Raw genomic sequence first — 19,124 nt, 5'->3', positions numbered from 1 at the left:
GGTAGAGAGAAAGAACTCTGGCCACTTCCTTTACTGATAAGGACACTAATCCCATCATGAGGACCCACCCTCATAACCTCATCTAACCCTAAGTGCCTCCAAAGGTCCACCTTTAAAAATCATTACTTGGCATTAGGGACTCAGCATCGGAGTTTGGGAGACACAGACATCCAGCTATAACACTAGGAAAGTAAATTGCTCATCTTATGGCCTAATTCCCAGGTGAGCCACAGGTTGACAGATGACTCTCATTGAAGTGAGGACCAGTCTGGAGATTTACCCTATTTCCTGATCTGCTCCATTGAGACCCAAGGAGGAGTCATGTTGACGGAGAGGGAATGAGATGTGAACTGTAGCTTTCTACCTCTGAGCCTGGAACTGGAGCTTTGGGCTTTAGCCAGGAGCCCTGGGGCTGATCACCTCCCTCCAGAACTTCTCTACCCCCTAGTGTGCTGGGTGGGAATGGGGAAAGGGCTGGAATTTGATAAACCAGGTACAGTCCAATCTGGTAGGTGAATCAAATGCTTCATTGCCTGATCCCCTGGTTCTGTGTACATCAGAAATTGGAGACTATGTGCTTTTAATCTCATGCCTGTCTTCCTTCTAATAATTAGTTCCATCAAATTGTTTCCTCTGAGAAAAGAGCCCATGTGGATTCTAAGTCCTGGCATTCTCTTGCTGGCGGGCTTTAATTTGTTATGCTTATGGAATTGAGTGCTAAATCTCAGTGGCGCAGTGAAGGCCTCTGTCTCCTGTGAGCCCAAGTAAGGATGACCCTGCCGAGCCTCCATTTCCAAAGGGAGACTTGAGAGTTTCAGTGAACTCCAACTTCTAAAGCCAAAGGCGTGAGGAGAAGAATCTTTGAGGAAAGGAGAATAGAAAATTGGGGGCTTGGGGCCTCCTCCAACGCCCTTGGGCACCCTTCTTCAGTCATGAGGTCTAAAAGGGTGCAGGTCAGCCAGGGTCGGTGTCAAAATTGCCTCGGCTCGTGGCCTGTCCAGGTGAGTATGAGCCAGTCCTCGGCTTTACCGGGAAGAGAAATGTGGACTCCGTGAGGAGTCCAAGCTGAGGATTTGCCTAAAAACTTGTCTAGAATTGTTTTGTCTTCAGGTCATGTTATGCTGCTATTTCTAATGGTCGTCCTTCTTTCCGTTTCCCCTCCTCTCTCCTTTTTCTCTGTCTTGATACTGTGTCTTGAAAATAATGCTGAAGGTTCTCTCTCCCCCACGCCCCCCTCTCCCTAAAGAGGGCCGCTTTGCATGGCAGCCCCCTGCCCTTCACAGTCCCTACAAGGACTCGCTCTACCGGAGCTCACCAAAGCCTTACGTCCCACCCGGCACCCCCAGCCAGCAGGAACCCTCACCACCCCAGCCTGTCTCTGTCACCCTGGCAGCCAGATCAGCTCCCAAAGGTGTGGTGTGTCCTGGGCCCTCGCTTCCCGGTTACACGTCCCCCAGCGCTTCATCCCAACCCCAGCACCACTGTGCAGCCACCAGGACCGTTTATAGTGGGAATGTGAGCTCTAACCCACGTCATAAGGCAGTTGGAAATAAAAAGGTCAGCAGCTTATATGTACCCTGTTTATCCAATAACATTTGCCCGGTGGCATCGGAAAGCCTCTCCCATGTTGCACGTGACCCAGCCCAAGGCACTCAGGCACCGGCTCCCAGCATTGTCTTCTGCACAGCCGGCCCGGGACAGCCACCCTCTGCTCCTCCTCACCCTCCCAAGCTCTTCTCTCACACCCGTAAAGATGCCGGTAACCGTGGCGAGAGTCCTTCCCTGGGGACTCGGCCTTCGTTCCCAGACGCAGTGGGACCACCTGTGCTAGGCCCCCAGGTTACCTCTGATCCCGAAAACCGGAGGAGAAAAGAACCTTCCCTTTTGCAGCCGTGTTATCCAGCCAAGGCAAGGAATTAGGAATATGTGTGTGTCTACTCCGTCTCCTGTGGAACTCGCGTGGCAGCTCATTTGTTTCTGGGCTGCTCTCCCCTCCCTTTCCTCGTTAATACCGCTGCAGCTTGAATCCCAAATTCTTCTCTCTAAACATCTCGGCACAGCCCTCTCTGTCTCCCTGTCTCTCTTTCCTGTGAGTTTGTAAGTATGCCAGAGCATGGAATACGTAGACCGATAATACCGTGAGAGATATATAGTGTTTATGTTTTATTACAAGGTGCCTACGAAATTGTATTTACTCCCAAGCTTTCAGGCTCCGCGAGCGGCTTTGGGGGTTAAACACAGCCTGCCTGCCTGTTCTCTTTCTTTCTCTCTCCTAAAGTGTTAAAAGGATTCAAAAATAGATGGATGGAAAGTGAACTTGGATGGGATTCCCTCTGTGTCATAGAGTGTCAGGAGGCCAACTGGCTAGCACCGACTGTCTCATGCACTCCAAGCAAAGGGCACCGATTAAATAGTTCTCGGAGTATATCATTGCATGTCCACTCTCAACTGTTTAAATATGGAATTCCTTCTTCCCTGCTGCCGCACCCCTTTACGTAACGACCCCCTTATTTCCTACAGGATGCTACTTCCTCCAGCCCAGCCCAGCCTGAGGTCATAGTTGTCCCTCTCTACCTGGTTAACACTGACAGAGGGCAAGAAGGCACTGCCACACCTCCAGCACCTCTGGGGCCACTGGGCCCCCCAGTCCCGGGGACCGCCCCTGCCGGCTCACCTCTGACCTTCCCAACTCTAGATGATTTCATTCCCCCTCATCTGCAGAGGCGGCCCCACCACAGCGCTCCAGGCCCCCACCCCCCCGTTAGCCAGACACCACCATCCTTCTCACCACCGCCTCCGCTGGTCCCCCCGGTCCCGGAGGGCCTGCACAGAGTCTCGGAGCCTGACCTCACGGGAGCTGTTTCAAGTACCGTAAGCTCGCTGGGGTCCCCTCCTCACGGCTTTCCCGAATGCCTGCTCCCAGCAGTAGAAGCCCTTTCTCACTGAGCACTAAGTTCCGAGGGGCGCGTTGGCTGCCGCTGTGCTTGCGTGATGACTGGAGGGGCCTGCTCTCCCAGAGTGCATGCCTCCCGTGTGTGTCCCTGGGGCTCTCGCGGCTGTCCACGGTCTCCAGTCCCTCTTCCTCGCTGTCCTCTTCGGAATGCACATCTTCCTGAAAGAATTTGGTTCTCCCACAGAGAAAACAACCTCTGTCACCTTGCTTCTGGCTAGGTGCGCTTGCCACAGGCAGGCAGGTGTAATGCTGAGAGCTGAGGAAAGCTGAAGCATCACGTTGAAAAGCCAACAGCAGTTTTTCCACCAGGGAGCAGGGAAGGAAGAGATTCACTCTTTTGGTGATTTAGCAAGTAAACAAACTTATATATGGCCATGGCACAGACTAGGTTGAAAAAAGATGGAGTATGAAAGAGCAGATGGGTATAAAAGCCTTGTATGAATGTTAGGACTGTTTCATCAAAGGGCAGATGATTACTGGGGCCCCTGAGTAGTGGCTCCCAGGCCTTTGTGGCAAAACAGTGCCTCAATGGTCATGAAATTAAAGGGTCCTGACGCTTCAGGTCCCATCCTGTGAGGGACAGGTCCCCATCATAGGTGGGAAAGCCCAAGAGAAAGGCTGAATCAAAGCACTCAGCCTCTTCTCTTCTCAGGAGCCCTGGGGATTGAGAGATGAATGAGCCTCAGTGTGAGTTCTAAAATGGGGTGTACATGGACCTATGCACAGGGCTGTGGGGTGCAGTGGGCCTCAGTATGTAAGAGTTTCAATTATGGTGCTTGGCACAGGGAGAACTCCCAAAAAATGTAAGCTACGTTGCTGACGACTTGGCCTAGCAAATGGAGGCCAGAGTCCCTCAAAAATAAGTAACTGGCTAATTAACAGTCATTGAGTGCCCACCATATTCTGGGCATTCTAGATTCCTGTGTACAACCATGAACAGAGCACAGCCCTGCTCTCAGGCTCAGTGTACATGGGCCATCTGAGTGGCAGGAAAATGCATTTAAATAGTTAACTCCAGGTTATACTCCTGGAGTTTCTGATTGAGGGGGTGTGGGGAGGGACCTAGGACCCAGGCTGTTTTGGAGAATACAAGTATTCATCCCTTTGGCACAGAAGGCTGCTCTGGAGCAGCATGTAAAGCGAGTCTTGTTTTTAGTGCACTAGTGTACGTTGTGAGCGGTTTTGTTGTATGCCCTATACTTGGTCATTGTGTAGACCTAGGTGTTCATGTTGAGTTTGCTGCAAGCGGACCAGGACAAATTAGTTTGGACAGTGTCCTTGGTTTCTCAAACCCGACTGGCCAACCTGGTACAGACTTCCTGGGAGACTTCAGTGGGCCTGATGATGTCTAATTTGGCCCCAGGCAACAAAGTAAGAGGTGAAAAAGGAAACTGCTTGGGCTCCTCGGCTGAACAAGAATTATAAAGAAGCCAGATCTCCGTGGATGGTGGCCAAGCCACGGTTGGTATCTGCTCTCTCTGCAGCTACTTGACAGTAAAAGGAAAGAAGAAATTCATGTGAATTGGTCCAGATTCTTTTGGTCAATAACCATTTTTGTAACATTCCAGAAATAAGACTTGTGCCACAGAGTAGAATTTATAAAATGCATAATGCTCACCTGGTCCTTCAGGCCTCACAGGCGGTATTCATACTTTAAAAAGCTGTGTGCCTGACTTTCCCGTGTTCCTCAGCTGCATTATGGCAGAGTTTTCACTCATGTCATTTATCTGTGTCACATCACTTTGGAAGGAGATTAGGACAGTGTAACTCTTTTCCCACTTTACAAATGAAAAATTGAGATGAGGCACTTTTGTATTAGATCATATTGTGCCTCTCAAGTCTTGGGGAAAAGTTTCATTCACTAAACTGAGCTGCTGCTCTTAACAGCTGTGACAGTAGGGCACTTTCAGAGAGTTAGACTGACCAAGCCAATGTTTTCCAGGAAGCCGCCCCTACTATGTGTCAGGAACTGTCCTGGGTCCTGACACTTACTTCCTCTCTTTTGATGGGCATGTGTTTTCTTGAATGTTTTGTTCTTTTAAACAAAAGTTCAGAAACACCTTTGCTGGTAGGTGGCTCCTGTCATTCCGGTTGCATTTTACTGCTGAGCACCTGCTGCCTGCAGGGCACTGTGCTAGGGTCCGGGGTGGAGGGAGGAGGAAAGGAGGCATGGCTCTTGCCCTGCAGGTTCTTACAAAGGTGATCTCTGATGGAGCATACCAGCTGCTTTCACAGAGTCTTGTTCTTCAAACCTTTAAGAATGATATTCTGGCTTTAGGGTCTGTAAATTCTAAAACAGAAACGTTGCAGAATGTATAGGTGTGTTAGAGGAAACTGTCTACGTATCCTCACTACAGTTCGAGGTCTTATTTCCTGTCTTTGAAAAGACTGTCATTCCCATCATGCAGATTATAATGTTAGTAGTGATGATTTTATTGGCATTTCCTGCTGAGACCCTCAGGTTTTTAAAAGTCAGGATTTTCACAAGTCTTTACTTCAGAGATCTTTGTCACTCGATATTGGGGAGAGAAAACATCGCAGTAGGACAGGATGATCTCCGAATCTCAGGAGCAAGTGCTAGTAAGGTTGCTCAGTGGTGTGGATGGTAAGAAGAGCTTTCCAAGAGTACCAGCACTTAACCCTTTCTATTCTTACACCTGTGGCGTCTTGTCCTCACATGTCTCATGTTTCTGTAAATGGTGTACTAAACTTTCCTGATTTTTCCCAATTAAACCAGCTCTCGTTCTCGGATCGCATTTGGAATTGCATGAGTTTTGCATGTTTTTTCTACTTTGATTTGAATTTGCTTTTTCAGTAACTGGATTGACCCACATTTATTACCAGGTGAAAATAACAAGTAATGTTGCTGAGACTTTCAGTAACATTATCTTCCCTCTCTCCCCTTACTAATACCAGCATTCCAGATAAAGCCTCTAACTGGAATCAATGACGTCTCATTGATTACGTTTTTTCTTTTCTTTTTAAAAAGCATTAACTCTAGGTTTTGTGCACTGACAGTTACAACGTTTGGGTTTGTTTTTTTTTCTTTCCAGGATTCAGGTCCTCTGCTAAATGAAGTTTCTTCATCTCGTGTTAGAACTGATTCCCAGGCCTTTGCACCAGTCAGCAAGCCGTCCTCAGCCTACCCCTCCACGACAATCGTCAATCCCACTATTGTGCTCTTGCAACACAACCGAGGTAAGGGAGCTTTGCCGTGCACCTCTCCCTCTGTGCTCACTCTTCTGTGGCCCCTGGGACAATAAGTCTGCCTTTCCCCAGAGATTTTCACAAATCTCACTCTTCCCCTAGCTGTCGCACCAGTTTACTCCCATGACCCACAAAGTAGATTCTGGCACACAGACCCTGATTTGGGATGACGTCAGGTTTCGGAATAAGTAAGCTAGTATAGCGCATGTTCCACTTTGGTGACCACAGTGTCTTCAGATGGCAGCACCAAAAAGAAAGAAAAGACAGAAAGGAAAAATCTGTGCCCCTTAATTTCTCATCATGAGAATTCTAATCAGAGCTTTGCTTGGAAACTCTAGATACAGTGATACCTCTTTTCAGTAGTGTCCTAAATCATTTAGCTCTTAGATATCGTGAGTTTTCTAGAAAGCAACATTTTGAGTACCAAAATTATAAAAAGAAAACCTAGTGGCTGGAATATTTTCTAAAATGTCAAACATGTTTTTGTGCCTCTAAAACAGAGGCTACGGAACCTTTTCTTTGTGACTCACCAGCCTCTGTTCTTAGAGGCAGTTGTCACACTGGGCCACCTTTCAGCACACCCTCTGGGGACATGAGTGGCTGTTTGCCCCTTTCACTGCGTAGCCCCAGACAGCGCTACTGGGGGATTTCTTTGTGTTTCCTACAGTTCCTCTGGCTGTTTCTAGTCAGTTCTTCCTCTTCTCTGCAGGAGTCACTTAGGGGAAGCCAGACGTACTTTGAGGTAACAGTTGCATATGTTGACCCTTCTGCTTTAAAATTCCAGAAGATGATTCTAAATGTGTTTCATTTTTGTAATTTAATAGAGGAATAAACTTTCCCTTCCCCAAAGGTCTGTGCAGTGTGAAATGTAAAATTTTAAGTTTTCTGAGTGTTTCCGAGTGTAGAAAGGGCTTCTGCATCTGAATTTCAGAGAACAGTGGAGGTTTAATTGTTTTGTCCAGAGCTCGGTACCAAATCTTCCTTTTCTTGACGCCCTGCTTGCCTGCTTCATAGCCACCACCACCCCGCCCTCTGCCTTAACTTGGGTGAGAATGGGGCCGAAGTCTATTTTTAGTCGTTCTCCATATTATATGGAGTTTTCTGTTTCCTGCTTCTAACTTAGAAAACAGATGAATGAAACATTTTCTCTCACTTAAAATCTTCCCACTCAAATCTTAGTTATTTAGTAATTTTATTTTTTTCACTGTGTGTCTCCCATATTCATTTCACCCATGAATCTATGCCCTTCAAAAAATAAAAAATGCTCCCATCCCCCACACTAAATTATGTAAGAGCCTGTTCTCCTCTCGGCAGTGGCTTTCCCTGCCCAGAAAGTGTCCGTAGTGCAGGACAAAGTGAAATTTGGGTTCTCTGTGAACTTCTTTATGACTCATCTTTTTAAAAAATCCAGTCAAACAGAAGCAAGTTAGTTCCCAGAAGGAAAAGCAGTTTCTCTAAAAATGGGATTTATTCCCAAGGCAACTTGAGTTTTGGGAAATGCCAAGTGTAATGTCAGCTGTTTCTGCCAAGTCCCTCTGACACCGAGTGAGACATCTTTGGGCACAGACATGCCCACACTTCCTTTCTGTTTCTTCCCTGAACAAACGGATTCTTCTTAGTTGCCCAAATGCCTTTGGTTCTGAATTTCTCTTTTGTCCAAGCCCTGCCCTTGGGTTTAAAAATCAGAATTGTGCAGCCTGCATCACACATCCTTCAGAAAAGGATGCACGTACATTCGGGTTTTTGGGGGAATTAAAAGTGGCTTCCCATAAAGAGCAAACCATATGTCCCCAGGGAGGCGTGGCAGGAAGAGCCAAGGAGAATGGAAGCGCCTCGCCGGCCCGGCCCCACCTTGGGTGACTGATTGTCAGTGGGGTTTAGGTCAAGCATCTTTTGCTTCACTTTGGAATCGACCCAGCCTGGCAGCTCTGCTTTGCCTCATAGATAATACCTGTAAAAACAATTTCTTAACTATTGCAAAGTCTCCTGAGGGAATGATAACTTTACTCCACTTCTGGAATTCTAGTTTAGTCATCCTAAAAAAGATTCCCTTTTTTCCTGCCTAGACTGGCCCAGGGCACAGTGTGACAATAGCCCTATCTCTCTCAGCCAGCTCCCTTTACTGCAAACAAGTGGACGGCACTGCGGTCTGGCCTGGCCTTGAAGGTCATGCACCACACAGCCCTGCTTCTCTCCTGAGCTTTCACATTCATGTGTCTGAGGGCGGATTGCTTATGATCAGTGTGATGGAAGGACTGGAATCAGAAAGCTCACAGGACTGAAAGAGATGAATGGATCCCCTAGCTCCAAGCTCCTCGGTCTTTATTTTATGATTTTTTAAAAAACTTATTGATTTGAGAGAGAGAGAAACATTGATTTGTTGTTCCATTTATTTATGCATTCATTGGTTGACTTTTGTATGTGCCCTGATCGGGGATCGAACCCACTATGGTGGTGTATCAGGACAACGCTCTAACTAACTGAGCTACCCAGCCAGGGCAAAGCTTCTCAGTCTTTAATGTGCCTAGACTTCAGGGGGTCTCCTTAACTTGCAGGTGCAGATTCAGGAGGTCTGAGGCGGGGCTGAGATTCTTCATTTTCCAGCAGCTCACCGGGTGTGTTGGTGCTTCGGGTCCATGGGCCACGCTGGAGAGCAAGAGCTCAGTGGTTCCCAGACTCTGTCACATGCAACAGTCTGGGGACCACCTAGGGTTGCTAATTTCTAACTTTGCTGAATAATACCCCTGAAAAACAATTGCTATTATCTGCATTACATGTCATTCCAAGAAAGAAAGGCCATTTCACACCTGAGACCTGGGAACAACATAGTGTTTTAAATTGAATAAATTTGCTTTTGGCTGCTGGGGAAGACCTTGCCCTTGGCTTGGAGACCGAAGTTTGGGATCCATGGATCCAGTGAGCACCTTGATTTAACAGATGAGAAAACTAAGGGAGAAATAGGAAATCGAGGTGACGTGACTGGTCAGTGTCATCTGGCCTGTGGCTGGCAGAGCGGAGCCTTGAGCCCTGCTGGGTTCTGTCGTCCAGCCGGTGTGAGTGAGCCTCGTCCATGGGCCAGAGGTGGACAGGGCTGCTTCCAACAGCTTTGGGCTCCCCTGTGCTGTTTACTTCTTGCCCACATTGATTCTGGAGGGAGGGTGGGGACGCGGCCAAGGGGGATGATGACTGCACCCATGGGCTGATAAACGTGCTATTTTTATCTATGTGGCTGCTTTATATTTAGCAGCTATGGAAGGTAGAGGTCATTTTTGTGCTTATGCCATAGCACGTACACACAGAGCTCTCCCAAGGAGAGGTTGGCTGCCCTCCTCGCGAGTGCTCAGGAGGGTGAGAAACCCATAGACCTCAATATTAAGGGGTGAGAGCCTGGTGATGAGAGTTGGAAAGAACCCTGGATTAGAAGATAAGGGGATTCCAGGTTTTAGACCCAGCTCTGGTTTTCAGTGTCGTCTTGGGTAGTTTGTGCCCCTTATTGAGGATGTGTCAGTCACCCTGACCTACCTGCTAGGGTTGTTGTGAAGATTAAAAGTATTAACCTGTGTGAAAGCTCTTAAAACAATGTCTGGCATTTCACAAACACTCAGGAGATGGTAGTTGCCATGGTTATGATCACAATTAATTTCCCTCAAAAGGTACCAAGGCTGAGGTTGTATAAGGTCCTGCTCTCTCAAAACCAGTGGAGTTGGGAGGGTCTCCTTCAGTGATCAGATTATCTTGAGATAAGATATAAACAACAGAAAACAGTGACAGTGCCAGGAGTCCTGGGGCAGATCTAGGGGCAGGGGGATAAGATATACCACACTTGGATAAGAGGGGCCATGTTCATATGCTGTACTCACTAGGTACACAGTATTTTAGCATCTAAGCCCAGAGGACAGCAAGGAAACATATATTGAGATCCTGACGAGTTATGCCCAGACTTCTCGGTTTTACCATGTCTTTGTAAATCTCACACTGTGTATTTTTTTTTTTTATCACAGAACAGCAGAAACGACTCAGTAGCCTTTCAGGTAGGTGAGAAATATTTATTTACACGTTAACACCTGTTCCTGTTAAAACTGGCTCTGGTCACCACCTGACGTTCAATCAGCACAGTCCTGAGAGCTCTCCTGATGCGTGGGGACTCTGTCTGTTGCCGGATGGCGAGGATGATGGAAACAGGCTGGTTCCTGCTTCCCTGCAGCTCGCAGGCTGGTGGCACAGACCAGACAAGTGACCCAAACTAGTAAACGTTTCCTGTGGAACTGTAACACCAGCCTTGATGGATAAGAACAGGGTGCTCTGAATACAAAGAATGAAGAGTTATGTTTTAGGTGGAGTGTGTTCCTGGCAGGCCCTGCTGAAGAAGTCACCTTTCTCTTGCTTCACTCTCTCTTCTAGGATGTGACAGGTTGGGGGTTGGGAAATGTGGGCAAGTTTTTCCATTTCCATCTTGGATGGCAGGTCCAAATGACAGTGGATGGCCCTGGGATGATGGACCCAGGCGAGAGCCTCCCAACCAGCAGTGCCTGGAAGAGTGTGTGAGAGCTCAGCTCCATGACCCTGAGCGGGCGTCAGACTCCCCTGGAGCACTGGTCAGAGCTAGTCCACACCTGTAGAGATTTGGATTTAGTGGGTGTGGGGAAGAGTTTACATTTCTAACCAGTTGCCAGGCGATGCTGACGCTCCCTCTGTACTGACCACGGTTGAAGAGCAAGTTTCATCAAGAGCTGCGCACATGTGCAGGGTCAGGATGAGTTGGGTGGGGAGGGAATAGGCACGTAGGCCAAAATTGTGAGGAAACCCATTTCTTCCCGACTTTCTGTAGCCATCCTGCTTTGAATCCTGGTTCTACCACTTACTAATGGTGCAGCCGTAGGCAGGTTACTAATGATCTGAACAACAGATCAGTTTCTTACCTGTCTGATGTTCTGCTTATAAACAGCTTGGCGCTGACGTCGGTGTTCGCTAAGTGCTTGGTGGGTGTGGGTCATTGTTTTCGGTAGGGCCCCAGTTGACTCACTTGTCATTTGATTGAATGTCTACTCTGTGTCAAGTTACTGAGCCAGGCTCAGGAGCCACATCATGGAGCTGCACTGCCCCTGAGCAGCTTGTGGTATGGTTTGTAACCTGTGTTGGTCATGGACCCATTTGGGGAATCTAGTGAAGGCATTAGGTTCATTCTCTAGAAAAAGCCACACATGTGGAAACACACACACGTGATGGATTTGCAGATACTCTCGAACACCGGGGTTAAGAGTCCCTGATTTGGTGGATAACAAAAGCCACCGTTTTCTGAGCAGCTGCTCTGTGATTACTGTATTACTTTGTCCCACTGCTGTCCTTGGGATTCGTGGAAAGCCCGGGTGGGCAGGACATGGGGTTCTCACACCCTCTCAGCTTTATCAGGACTTGGCTATGGAACCAGCACAGGCTGTGGTTGAGCACAAGGTGCCCTTCGCTGCCCCCTCCTCCAGGTGCCACACTCCAGCCCACTTCAGTCTGTGGCCCCAGGTTGCTGAGAGCAAGGTGGCTTGGGGGGAAAGGTAGCTCCTGTGGGCTCCTTCCTGCCTTTGGGAGTTTGAAAGGAGCAGTGGAATAGATTTTTTTTAAAGGCACCCAAACACAAGTTATACCCAAAGTTTGGTCCTGGCTCTTCCCTCTTATAGCTGTTTGTCCCTGGGTAAGTGACTTCACCTCTCTGAGCCAGTTTCCTCATATGGGAAGTGGAGATGACACCTTGCCCCTGCCTCACAGAGGTGTTGTAAGGTTCATGTGCAACAGGAGGCTTTGGGGAAAGTGCTATGTAAATGTCAGCTTTCTGAGCATTTCAGCATAAATTATCCTATTAGGTCCTCTAAGCATCTCTGTGAGCTTGCCAGTGGGAGTATTAGCCCCATTGGATGAGAAAACAGTGGCACAGAAAAGTTCAGTGACTTCCCCAAAATAAAACAAGGACTTTCAAGTAATGTTTGGCCACCTCTCAATGGTTTTACCTGCTCCCTGCCAGCCAGAACCACTCGGCTGTCTGCAGCACCAGGTGTCTACTTCTGCAAATGTTTTAAAGGGCCAGATGGTAAATATTTTAGGCTTCACAGGCCATACGGTTTCTGTCACAGCTACTTGACTTTGCCATTCTAGCTTGAAAGCAGCCACAAATAATACGTAAATGAATGGGCATGACTATATACCAATAAAAGTTCATTTACAAAAATAGGTGGTTGGGCCTAGTTTTCTGACCCTTGCTCTCCGTGAAACTCATACCAATTGAGAATCAACAAACACACTTCCCCAGCTGGATTGTTAGGAGGGTGTTTGGGGGCTTTGGAGCTACCAGAAAAGCTTCAGCTGATTGTTTTCCACTTCCAGATCCTGTGTCAGAAAGAAGAGTGGGAGAGCGGGGCTCGGCACCAACCCAGGAAAAGCCCACCTCCCCTGGCAGGACCATCGACAGAAAGGCCAAGGACGACAGTAGGCGGGTGGTTAAGAGTGCTCAGGACCTAAGCGATGTGTCCATGGATGAAGTGGGCATCCCACTCCGGGTACGAATCCTGACCGAGAAGGCCTTCTTAGGCCTCCTGTTAAGCCAGGGACAAGCGTACACCCCTGTGTGCATGCGGGCCCCACCCATGGGTTTCAAAGGCCTCGTGAGGAGGGTCCTCACCACTGTCCACTGTCTGAGCCCACTGAGGGCCGCAGAGCCTCCAAGAGCTGTGCTCCAGCCTCCAGAGCCCACCTTGGTTCTGGGCTCAGTGTGCAGCAGCTTTCCCCAAAGAGGTGCCACTCAGCCTGATGAGAAGGATGAATGTGAAGAAAAGTTGGGTGGAACAAGGGCAGCGAGATTTCTCTGCAGCAGAACTTCTGAGAGGCTTTGGGCATGAGTGTGGTCAAGGGGAGAATGTTGCAGGTAGGTTCCCGTTCTGCCCCATCCATGGACACTATTGTTCCATGGAGCGTACTTGGAAATTGTTAGTCCAGGGTTAGAGAACCCTGGGGTGAAGCTCACAGTCCCCATTCACGGTTTCCCGAAGAAGTTCCCCTGGATGGAAACTAGCCCATCATCCGGAGAGGGAGGGAAACTCTAAGGCAACCACAGAATGAATTCACCCTGCCGAAGCCTCCAGAACAGAGTGGGTCTCGGGTAGCCCTGCCCAGCGCATGCCCCGCCCCCGCTCGCCCCGTACAGGCATGCCAGCCTCCTGCAAGCCCGAAGGGATTGCAGGGAAGCCCAACACTTGAAAGTGGATAGGGTGAATTCCATTTCTCTCCATGTGCCCAGCAGAACACTGGCTCTGATGTTTCTCTGTGATTTGCATCGAGCAAATGAACAGATTTACGTGTTCCTTTGGAGAAGGCTGATAGAAACAGCAGTGGACTAAGCTGCAAAAGAACTGTTGTCTTGTCCTGTGTAATAATAACTATATAATAATAATGAGAATTAATACTAATAGTAATCACAGCTACCATTTGCCAAGTACATTATCTCATTTAAACATCATTCACTCTACAAGGTAGATACTAATATTATTCCTATTTTATAGATGAGGAAACAGGGACTCAGAGAGATTGTTGCTTGCCCAGGATTACATAATTTGCGAGTGACAGAGCCTGAGTCCCCAGCCATTACCCACAACCATCATATTAGGCAGCCCTCCCACTCATCTCCTCACCAGCTCTGTGACTTTGAACGGCTTTGATTCATTTTTCCTCATCTGTAAAATGGGAGTGAAAATATCTGGTCTAACCACCTATCTATCCCCTTCCTTGTTTTATTTTTATCTTTAAGAAAATAAAAATAAAAAGCCCAGCTGCGTGGTTAGGGTGACCACTCTGGCACTGGCTGCTATAATGGGTTACATTTTAACTTGTGCTTTCTAAATCTGGCCCATGCAGGGTGACTTAGATACACTTCTACAGAATAACCTGAGATGGGCGGGGCAAGGCCGATAGCAAATGTTCTTTGTCTCTTATATGTTTCTAGGAGGCTTTACTTCAGCTTACTCATCTATATATGAAAAGAGATTCTCTCTAAAAATGAAATTTTAAAAAAATTATATAAAAATGGACACATTTTCAAGTGGCTCTTTGTCCACTGTTTTCAAAATCTGTGTCCTTTTGGCCAAATGTTACTCTGTAGATTCAGGTCTCCATCTCTTGGTTTGTCTATTCTTTCTCAAAAGTTTTGCATTTTTTTAAAGAGATTTCAGTGTGGGATCACAAGGATATGTAGAATTACATGAGTTTGGACTTGAGATGTTGTCACTTTCCATTTTGATTTTGTAATCGTAGACGTTCTGAAACGTACCAGGATTTGTTTCACTTTACCCTTTGCCTTTGTTTTTCTCCAGAACACCGAGAGATCAAAAGACTGGTACAAGACCATGTTTAAACAGATCCACAAGCTAAACAGAGGTACTGGCTTGCTTTTGTAGCTCTGCTACGCTCACGTGTTGACTGTTGTGGTGAGGGCCTAAGCTCCCTTCACTAGGGTGCCAGGAGACTGGCCCTGCCGCTTAACCTCATTAAGCACCAGCCTGCCTGAGCCCAGCCGGCCGCCTTCAGAGCCGAGGAGGGAGGGAGCACTTGTGCGCTGCCTCACATGGGGGACTGAGGTCAGCTCAGATGTCCTCCTGCCCAGATGTTGTGGGATGCTACAGGCTGAGCCCAGCCTGCTCCCTGCGCTCTGGCATCTGCCTGCCTGGGATGCAAGCAGCTCCAACTCCCATCTGCTTCCAGCTCTAGGTGCACCTCCCCGTGTCAGCCCATGACTGTCTTATAGGAGAGCGAGTTGAGAAAGCACTGAACTAGGAGTTAAAAACTGTTCTCACCTGGACTCAGTCCCCCAGGACTCATGTGATCTTGAACCAATCACGTACCTCTCCATATTTGTCCCCCTTCCCTTCCTTCAAGGGATGTTGCAGGATCCAAAGGAGAGCCATTTCTGCCTGGTGAATAATGTGTCTGGTGCACTTATAAGGTGGTGTCAGTATGAAAAAGAATCTTCCCCAGCTGGGAACCAGCCCTTGGCAGGTAGCCCTGAGAGTCAGTCAAGAGCTGACACTCTAAAGCCCGCTCAAGCTAGAAGAGAAGCGCTTCCAAGTCACGGGCCTGCCAGGTGGCAGCAGGTGACGCAGCATGGCGGGAGATCCCCAGGCCAGCGCTCGGGCAGGTCATGACCCCATCAGCTCTCATCCGCCTGTGCCACCAGTCAGCTGATAGGCAGGGATGCAGCTGCACCATGGGAAGGTACCACTCCTCCCACAGGCAGAGCACCCTGTCCTTCCTATGGCCAAATCCAGTCTGGCTGCCTGGCACAGATGACACACAAAGGCAAAGAAAAAGCATTCTGGTCAGTGTTGGCCTAAGCCACAAATTAACCAATCTCTGATTAGCTGTGGACGCCAGCTAACATCACTGCTAATTACTCCTGCAGTGTTCAGAATGAACCTGGTGGTGCCCCTCTTCAGACTCTTTCTAAATACTGAGGCTTGTGTTTAGTATTTCTGAGCCAAGAGTGAATCCACTGTAGTTGGGTGGATGAGCTCAGTCTCAGTGGCGATGCTAAAGGCTGGGTCTTCGATTGGATAGTGTTAGTTACACTGGTTACTTCCTGGAGCCAGTGTCCACTTCCTCCAGCAATCTGTGTCTCACCTTTAGACCCAGCTCTGGCAGCCCAAATGCCAAGACACAGATACATATGTGAAAAATACATAATTCTGCCTCACAGGTGGTATTAGGCCGGTTATATGTTACAGCTATTAACAGCCTAAATTTCAGGCCCTAAACAAACCTGTCTGCCTTAATGGTAGGCAGAGGTATTGAAAAATGAAGACTCCACTCACTTGTTTGCCTTGACTCTAAGGTCCACAGCGCAGGGTTTGATTTATTTTACAAAAATTTTATGATAGTGTTTTCATTACATACTCTGTATTAGCACACTTAATATTCTTTGCCTATGAAAGGTAAAAACTTGAAGCTTTGTGCTAACTGCCTCCTGCTTCCTGGAGCCTATATATACGTAACTCTTTGTCCAAGAAGAGAAATGATGGTGTCTCTTTAGATGTGTCTCAGTACTTCAGGCAAAAGGACTGGGTTTCTAAAAGCAGTTTGAATTTCTTTCATATCGCTGGCGAGGCTTAGTATGTCCCGGAACTCAAGGAGCCTGAATTGTGTGTGGTTTCCTGCTCGTTCACTCTCTGCATTTGTATCTTCCTCTGTTCTCTCTCCCAAACCTGCTCCTCTGCCTAGACACTCCTGAAGAAAACCCTTATTTCCCTACGTACAAATTCCCTGAACTTCCTGAAATCCAGCAAAATTCTGAAGGTACCATAAACTTAGACAGTGTATCTGTTGTCCTAGCCTTAAATTTATTCTTATAGTTTCATTATAGGAATGAGACTTGGCTTCTAGATTTTATTTTTATAGTCGTTTTTGGTTGGCGAAAATTTTATTTCACTCATTTGCATGATGTGCTATATTAAAATAACTAAGCCCTTCCTAATGCATTAACCTGTTTTTAAGTGCAATGCCGCGTGCTTTTTAATGACACTAAAACAGGTAATCAGTCATTTGAAAGAACCAGTTCCTCCACCTCATGGTGGATGGTTTCAAAATCCACTGCTTTTCTCTGCTACAGAGGACAATCCTTACACTCCTACCTACCAGTTTCCTGCATCTACTCCTAGCCCTAAGTCTGAAGGTAATTAAAAGAAAATCACGTGCCTCTCTTTGTGCTGGTGCTATTACTTTCTTTCACCTTGGGTTTTTTTCTGGTGGCTAAGGGCTGTCTCCCGATGGTTTGCTTCCCTCTAACCCTGTGTCGTGTAGTATTGTCTTGCTCCTCGCTAACTGTATAACCAGAGTCTTTCCAGATGGGGTTTTGATCCTACTCCCTTGGAGTCTACGTGGTTAACGGCATAGACACTGTGGCTTAGTTATGATGCTGTGAGCATGCGGGGCTCTGGGAAAAGCTGCCCATACCCAGACACCCAGGGCTTTATGTTTGGGGTGGTCACATAGTATTGGTGGCTGGGTAGTGACTCAAGGAAGCTGAGTCATGGCTGGTGGTCAGGAGGTAGATGTGCCATCTCTAAAAAATAGAAAAGTACCCTAATTCCTATAGGTGCAACTAACTCATCCCTGGGCCTCTCTTGTCATGGACACTCAGGGTGTATCTTCTTGGTAAGGAATTCCCAAAGAGGTGTCCAGGTATGAGGTTCAGTCATGGTGGGAAATGATATTTCTTGAAAATAAAGGATTTGGCCAAGCTAGAAAATATTTCATGGAAGAGCTGGCTTAGGAATTTGGACCTGCTGAGGAGGATAGCCACACTTATATTTAAAAGATATTCCTTTCTAGGGCAAAAAAATCTAGGTGTCAAAGAAAGTTCTACTAGGCAAGTTCAGGGCAACATCCTGAGAATTATTCTAGGCCCAGGTATTGTCTGATCTTTGGATGAGTGATCCAGAAAGAGGAGAGTGCATGGGATATGCAGGAGAAAACTTCATTAAAGGCTCTTCTAGGATGAGATGTTGGATGCTCTGAATTCATTCATTCAGGCAGGATTGAGCACTTGTGTGTGCCACATGCTCTCCTTGGAACTGAGGCTAGTGCCTTAAATAAGATAGCTCCTCTATTCTCAAAAGTCCACATCTGGCAGGGAATCATTCAAGGGCACTTCATCATCATCTGTGCACTGTGGTGGCAGTCACGAGATCGTGTGTCCAGGCCACAGGAAACCTTGCTGGCACTCGACAGGTCCTCAGCATAAACCTGGAGAATGTTAATGAGTGAGGGCTTTGGACCATGGAATTGGAGTTGTTTTCTAGGAGGAGCCCAGTACCACCGCCTCGGTTCTTCTGTGCTCTAATTAGATCAGCAAACCATCCCTCACAGCCCTTCTCATCTTTGGTAAATTTTTCAGTCATTCACCAAACTTTTATTGATCACTTAACATGTATGAGATGACACACTGGCATGTGTTAAATACAGTTTTAGTTAACCTTTAAAAGACAGCATTTAAATTCCGTCAGCATTTAAATTCGGCCAGCGGGACCTACTCCTTGCCGGAAACTAAAGTTCCCTTTCATCGGATAAAGGTTAAAATACCATTTCCAACCATTTCATGCCTGGGTCTATTTTGAATGAAAAACCTACCATACAAAAACAGGCTTAAAAATTAAAAGCTGATGATTGAATTTTAATGAGTGACCTCCTCACTGCCAACAAGTCTACTTGGTGTGAGATAACCTAATCTTTTTATCTTGGGGTGCTGATTCTAGCCCAAAGCATTGCTTAAGAAACAATTAACTGCCGTAGCCGGTTTTGCTCAGTGGTTAGAGCATCGGCCTGTGGACCAAAGGGTCCTGGGCTCGATTCCAGCCAGGGACACGTACCTCAATTGCATGCTCAATCCCTGGATCGGGGCACGTGCAGGAAGCAACCAATGTGTCTCTCTCACATCGATGTTTCTCTCTGTCTCTCTCTTTCTCTCTCTCTCTCTTCCACTCTCTCTGAAAAGCAATGGAAGAAATATCCTTGGGTGAGAAACAATTGATTGAGGAAAGGAAGTTTTTTTCAGGGTAATTTCAACTAAATGCAGTTTTTATTTTTGTTTTATTTGGACCTGGGAACCCAACCCACTCAGTAAGGTAGGGTTCACTTCTATGATAAGTGCACACCATCACTGAAGGCGTCTTATCCATAGACATGAGCAGAGGAGGGGCACCTGGAGAAGTCCTGTGAAAAAGAGCAGTGACTCCCATTGGCCGGGAAAGTTGCCGTAGACCTGTCACAGGCAGTGCCAGCAGACATCACAGTCAGCCTGGCTGTTGATCTAAAGACAGGGTTTCACGGCTTGACACCCAGAGCTGCCACGTTGTCAACTGCCACACCTAGCAACCCTGGCAGATGGTAATATCTGCCTTTTGGTACACGTCAAGTCAGGCCCAGGAGGGAACTGGGG

The 19,124-nt window shown here is 47.4% G+C and overlaps 1 protein-coding gene across 15 annotated transcripts in view; it reads left to right on the top strand.

The window, feature by feature from the left end:
* The window catches only part of SORBS1 (sorbin and SH3 domain containing 1), a 202,483-nt gene that overhangs the window by 117,520 nt on the left and 65,839 nt on the right, over positions 1-19,124 (top strand). For 7 of the 15 annotated variants that reach the window (XM_016219883.2, XM_087824463.1, XM_016219892.2 and 4 more), the window contains 5 exons: positions 2,521-2,871; positions 6,007-6,151; positions 10,162-10,191; positions 12,530-12,702; positions 14,509-14,572. In XM_016219883.2, coding sequence (XP_016075369.2) covers positions 2,521-2,871; positions 6,007-6,151; positions 10,162-10,191; positions 12,530-12,702; positions 14,509-14,572 — 763 coding nt within the window. Of the gene's footprint in view, positions 1-1,212; positions 1,909-2,520; positions 2,872-6,006; positions 6,152-10,161; positions 10,192-12,529; positions 12,703-14,508; positions 14,573-16,408; positions 16,484-16,796; positions 16,860-19,124 lie in introns of all 15 variants that reach the window. The other 8 variants (XM_016219888.2, XM_016219886.2, XM_016219890.2 and 5 more) reach the window with 2 other exon arrangements.

This window comes from Miniopterus natalensis, chromosome 14, assembly GCF_054644295.1.
Source record: "Miniopterus natalensis isolate mMinNat1 chromosome 14, mMinNat1.hap1, whole genome shotgun sequence".
Taxonomy (NCBI): Eukaryota; Metazoa; Chordata; class Mammalia; order Chiroptera; family Miniopteridae; genus Miniopterus; species Miniopterus natalensis.
This window is presented reverse-complemented; position numbering and strand designations above follow the sequence as displayed.